Source organism: Neopelma chrysocephalum, unplaced genomic scaffold (assembly GCF_003984885.1).
Source record: "Neopelma chrysocephalum unplaced genomic scaffold, ASM398488v2 Primary Assembly neopelma1_97205, whole genome shotgun sequence".
NCBI classification, from domain to species: domain Eukaryota; kingdom Metazoa; phylum Chordata; class Aves; order Passeriformes; family Pipridae; genus Neopelma; species Neopelma chrysocephalum.
In genome coordinates this window covers 51,605-55,079 of record NW_020925846.1, presented here as the reverse complement: position 1 = coordinate 55,079, position 3,475 = coordinate 51,605, and the positions used below count along the sequence as shown (strand labels likewise).

The 3,475-nt window shown below is 61.7% G+C and overlaps 1 protein-coding gene across 1 annotated transcript; it reads left to right on the top strand.

Annotated features, from left to right (window-relative positions):
• The first annotated feature begins 713 nt into the window (after positions 1-713).
• LOC113961443 (C2 calcium-dependent domain-containing protein 4C-like) lies at positions 714-1,776 on the top strand. Its single transcript, XM_027671756.1, has one exon. It carries the CDS (start codon positions 715-717, stop codon positions 1,522-1,524), a length of 810 nt encoding a protein of 269 aa, XP_027527557.1. The 5' UTR covers position 714; the 3' UTR covers positions 1,525-1,776.
• The last annotated feature ends 1,699 nt before the right edge of the window (positions 1,777-3,475 follow it).

Here is a 3,475-nt window from a genome sequence, read left to right as displayed (position 1 = left end):
TGCTCCTGCTGCACAGAGAGAAAAGGCAAAGCTGAGGCTCCTCTGGGAGAGCAGCTTCATCCTCCCACCTGGAGGATGCACAACCCCTGTTCTCCTGGTTCAGGCCTGGGGGCTGCCCGGGACTGTCCCCCCCCCACATTCCCACCCCCAGTGGGACGGGAGCTGCGGGAAACAATCCAGCAGTGCCCTGGCACCGGCAGAGGTGGGCGGAGGGACGCGGGGGGGGGGGTGCAGTGGTTGAAAGTGCTGCTTTCTCTGGGTAATTGCGTGGGAGATTTTCCCGACGGGAGCTTTGCTAGACAGAGCTGGAGTGTTTGTCTCCCGCTCCGAGCTGCCCCTTCCCGCTCGGCTCCACCTGATGCCCACGGGCGGTGACTCATCCTGCGCCGGGCACCGCTCGCTGTGCCCCCTCCGTCCCTCCCTGGCTCCCCCCGTCACCCGGCTCCCCCCCTCGCCGCTCCCTCTCTCCTGCCTCACGGGTGACACTCAGCCCCGCGGGAGAGCAGGAGGTCAGGCGATGATGTTGGGGACAAGCGTGTCCTCACCTGTCCCCCTCCATCTGTCTCCCGGGCGGGTGACAAAGGGCTGCTGGCCCGGAGGGGGCAGGTGCGGGGCCCTGGCAGCGCTGTCACCACGTCACTGCCCGCGGAGCAATCAGGGCTGGCAGCAGGGCATAAATAGCCAGCGCTGCCCGGGGAGCCCCGCGGTGCCACCATGTCCCTCTGGGAGGGGACGCTCCGGGGCAAGAGCTCCAGCGGCATCTTCTTCCACGTGGTGACCCCCGACCGCATCCCGCAGTTCACCATCCCCTGCCTGGACGTCCACGGGAAGCACAGGGGCTCAGGGAAGGGGATGGGGCAGCTGGAGGGGACGGCGTGGAGGAGCAGCTCGGACCCGGCGGGGCGGGAGGAGCTGCCGGGCTCCGACTCCTCCGGCCCCAACTCCTCCTGCACTGACCCCCCCGCCCAGCCGAGCCCAGACCTCACTGCCTGGGCAGCTCTGTCCCTGCCCCACCTCCCCAAGGTCACCACCCCCTACGGCTTTGTCACCCTGGGGCAGAGCCCGCAGGTCACCAGGGAGGAGGCGTTTTTTCACTCGGGCTCCGGCCACCCTCGAGGTCCCGCTGCCGAGACACGTCCCGGCTGGCAGGAGGAGCCAGGATGCTGCAGACACCCCGGGATGGCTGTTGCTGAGGGAGATTCCCAGAAGGATGGAGGCCAGAGGGGCCACAAGCAGCCGAGTCCTCGTGCCACCGGTCTCAAGGACGGCAGAGCCAGCCCAGCCTTCGGGACCCCAGCAGGGACATGTGCCAGCCCCGCCAGAGACATCCAAAGAACAGACATTCTGGAGAGCAAAGAGGCACAGAAGAGGGAGAAGAGGCTCCTGGGGGTGGGTTACCAGAGGAGCAGCTCCAGCCTGGAGCTCCCTGCTGTGACAGGCAGGAAAAACTTGTTCCAGAGGATCCTCAGGAGGCGCCTTGTCCAGCCCCGGCAGCTCAAGCCCGTGGATTTCACTCTCCACTGATCTTGCAAAGAGAAACAGAGGTTCCCCAAAGACCTGGGGAAGAGAGACTTGTGTAAGTGCCTCAGCCTGCAGGGCAGCCAGGCTGGGACGGGAGGGTGAGGGTATCACCTCACCTGCAGGGGAAGCCTTGAAGTGACATTGCCCTTGGCTGGGGAGGGACATCTGAGGGGCAGGAGGGGCAGCAGTGCTGGGGAGCAGAGGGGCTGTGGGTTTGTGACTGTTCAGAGTCTGAATAAAAGCGAGAACATTTCACCCAACCTGTGCTCCTCTCCTTTTTCTTGCCTGTGCCACCACCTGGGTACCAGCAGGGTGTTTTGGTTCATGTTTTGGGGCACCTCCTGTTGTACCCTCAGTCTCAGCCGCTCCTCCTGCTCTTTATCTCCAGGTGAGAGCAGGTTCTTGGTGGGCTGCAACTGCTGAAATGCAAAGCAGGAGACCGTCTGAGCCCCAAAAAACTGCAGCACGCCGGGGAGACCAGTGAGCACGTCCACTTTATGGCTGGTTTCCAGCTCTGTGGCCATGGGCTGGGATGTTTACAGGTGTCAGGACCCCTCTCCCAGCCTGTCCCTGGCAGGAGGCACAGCAGCTGTCCTGAAACAGTTACTCCTCCCCATTCCTCAGGGTGCAGTTGCCAACTGCTCCCAAGCAGCTGCGATAAAGCAGCACATTATTGACTGTTCCCTCATAAACTGCTTTTTGCTTTTATGGAGAAGCAGAACCTGCAATGCCAGGATGGAAGTGTTCATGGTCAGCAGTGTTTGGGGGCTAATGAAGCAGAGCCTCCTGGGTCAGCAGAGCTGGGCTGCTGCCACCTTCACTTCCAGGGCTCTTCACTCTCCCTGAGGATCCCTGAGAGGTGGCACTGGAGGGCTGGTCCCAGTCCTGGAGTGCAGCCAGCTGGGGGGAGCTGGGAGTCAGCCGAGGTCCTGCAATCAGGATTTGCATCTGGGCCATTAACCAGGGAGTTTATTAACTTGGTTTGATTCCATCCCTGCTGGGCTGCGTGTCCTGAGCCACGTCCTGCTCTAACACAGTGACTTGGTTTCCCCACCTTTTCACAGAATCCCAGAATATATGCTGAGCTGGAAGGGACCCACAAGGATCATCATCAGCCCTGCACAGGCCCATCCCCAAGAGTCACACCCTGTGCCCCAGAGGATCATCCAAACCCTCCTGGAGCTCTGGCAGCCTTGGGGCTGTGCCCACTGCCCTGGGGAGCCTGGGCAGTGCCCAACCAGCCTCTGGGGGAAGAACCTTTCCCTGAGATCCAACCTGACCCTGCCCTGACACAGCTCCAGCATTCCCTGGGTCCTGTCCCTGGTCCCCCCAGAGCAGAGCTCAGTCCCTGCCCCTCCTCTGCCCCTCCCCAGGAATTGGAACTGCAGGGAGGTCTCCCCTCAATCTCCTCTTGTCCAGCTGAACCCACCCAGTGCCCTCAGTGTCCTCACACACCTTCCCCAGTTAATTCAGCTCTGAGCCCTTTGTTGGAACTGCCACTTCCAAGGGAGCTTTGCCAGTGTCTGAGCACCACCAGCAACAGGGAGGAGCAGGAAGGGCCCTGGGGTCCCTGCCCTCCTGCAGATGAGCTGCATGGAAGCACCAGTGCCCAGAAGACCCCAGTGCTGGTGTGAAAGGGGGGGTGGCAGCTTGTCATGGCAGCGTTCTCCAGACATACATGTGCCCTCCTGCACGGCTGTGAATGACTCCAGCACAGGAGAAGGTGGCAGCCAGGGCTGCTGGAAGGGGAGCCGGGCTCAGTTCTGGGACAGGAAATCTGCTCCGTGGTTATTCTAAGGAGCTCTGGCACTCTGGAGTCAGTCAGGCACCGAGGCTCTGAAAATTTAAATTGATCTGCAGCTCCTGAGGGCATCATCTCTGCTCTGCACTCAGGGCCGAGAGGGCAGATTGAGTTACCAGGGATTAATAAATGAGGGGTTATCAGTTACTCGTG

Bases quoted from the DNA above. Each gene is read 5' to 3' on its own strand.
- LOC113961443 (XM_027671756.1), top strand. From the start codon at position 715: ATGTCCCTCTGGGAGGGGACGCTCCGGGGCAAGAGCTCCAGCGGCATC.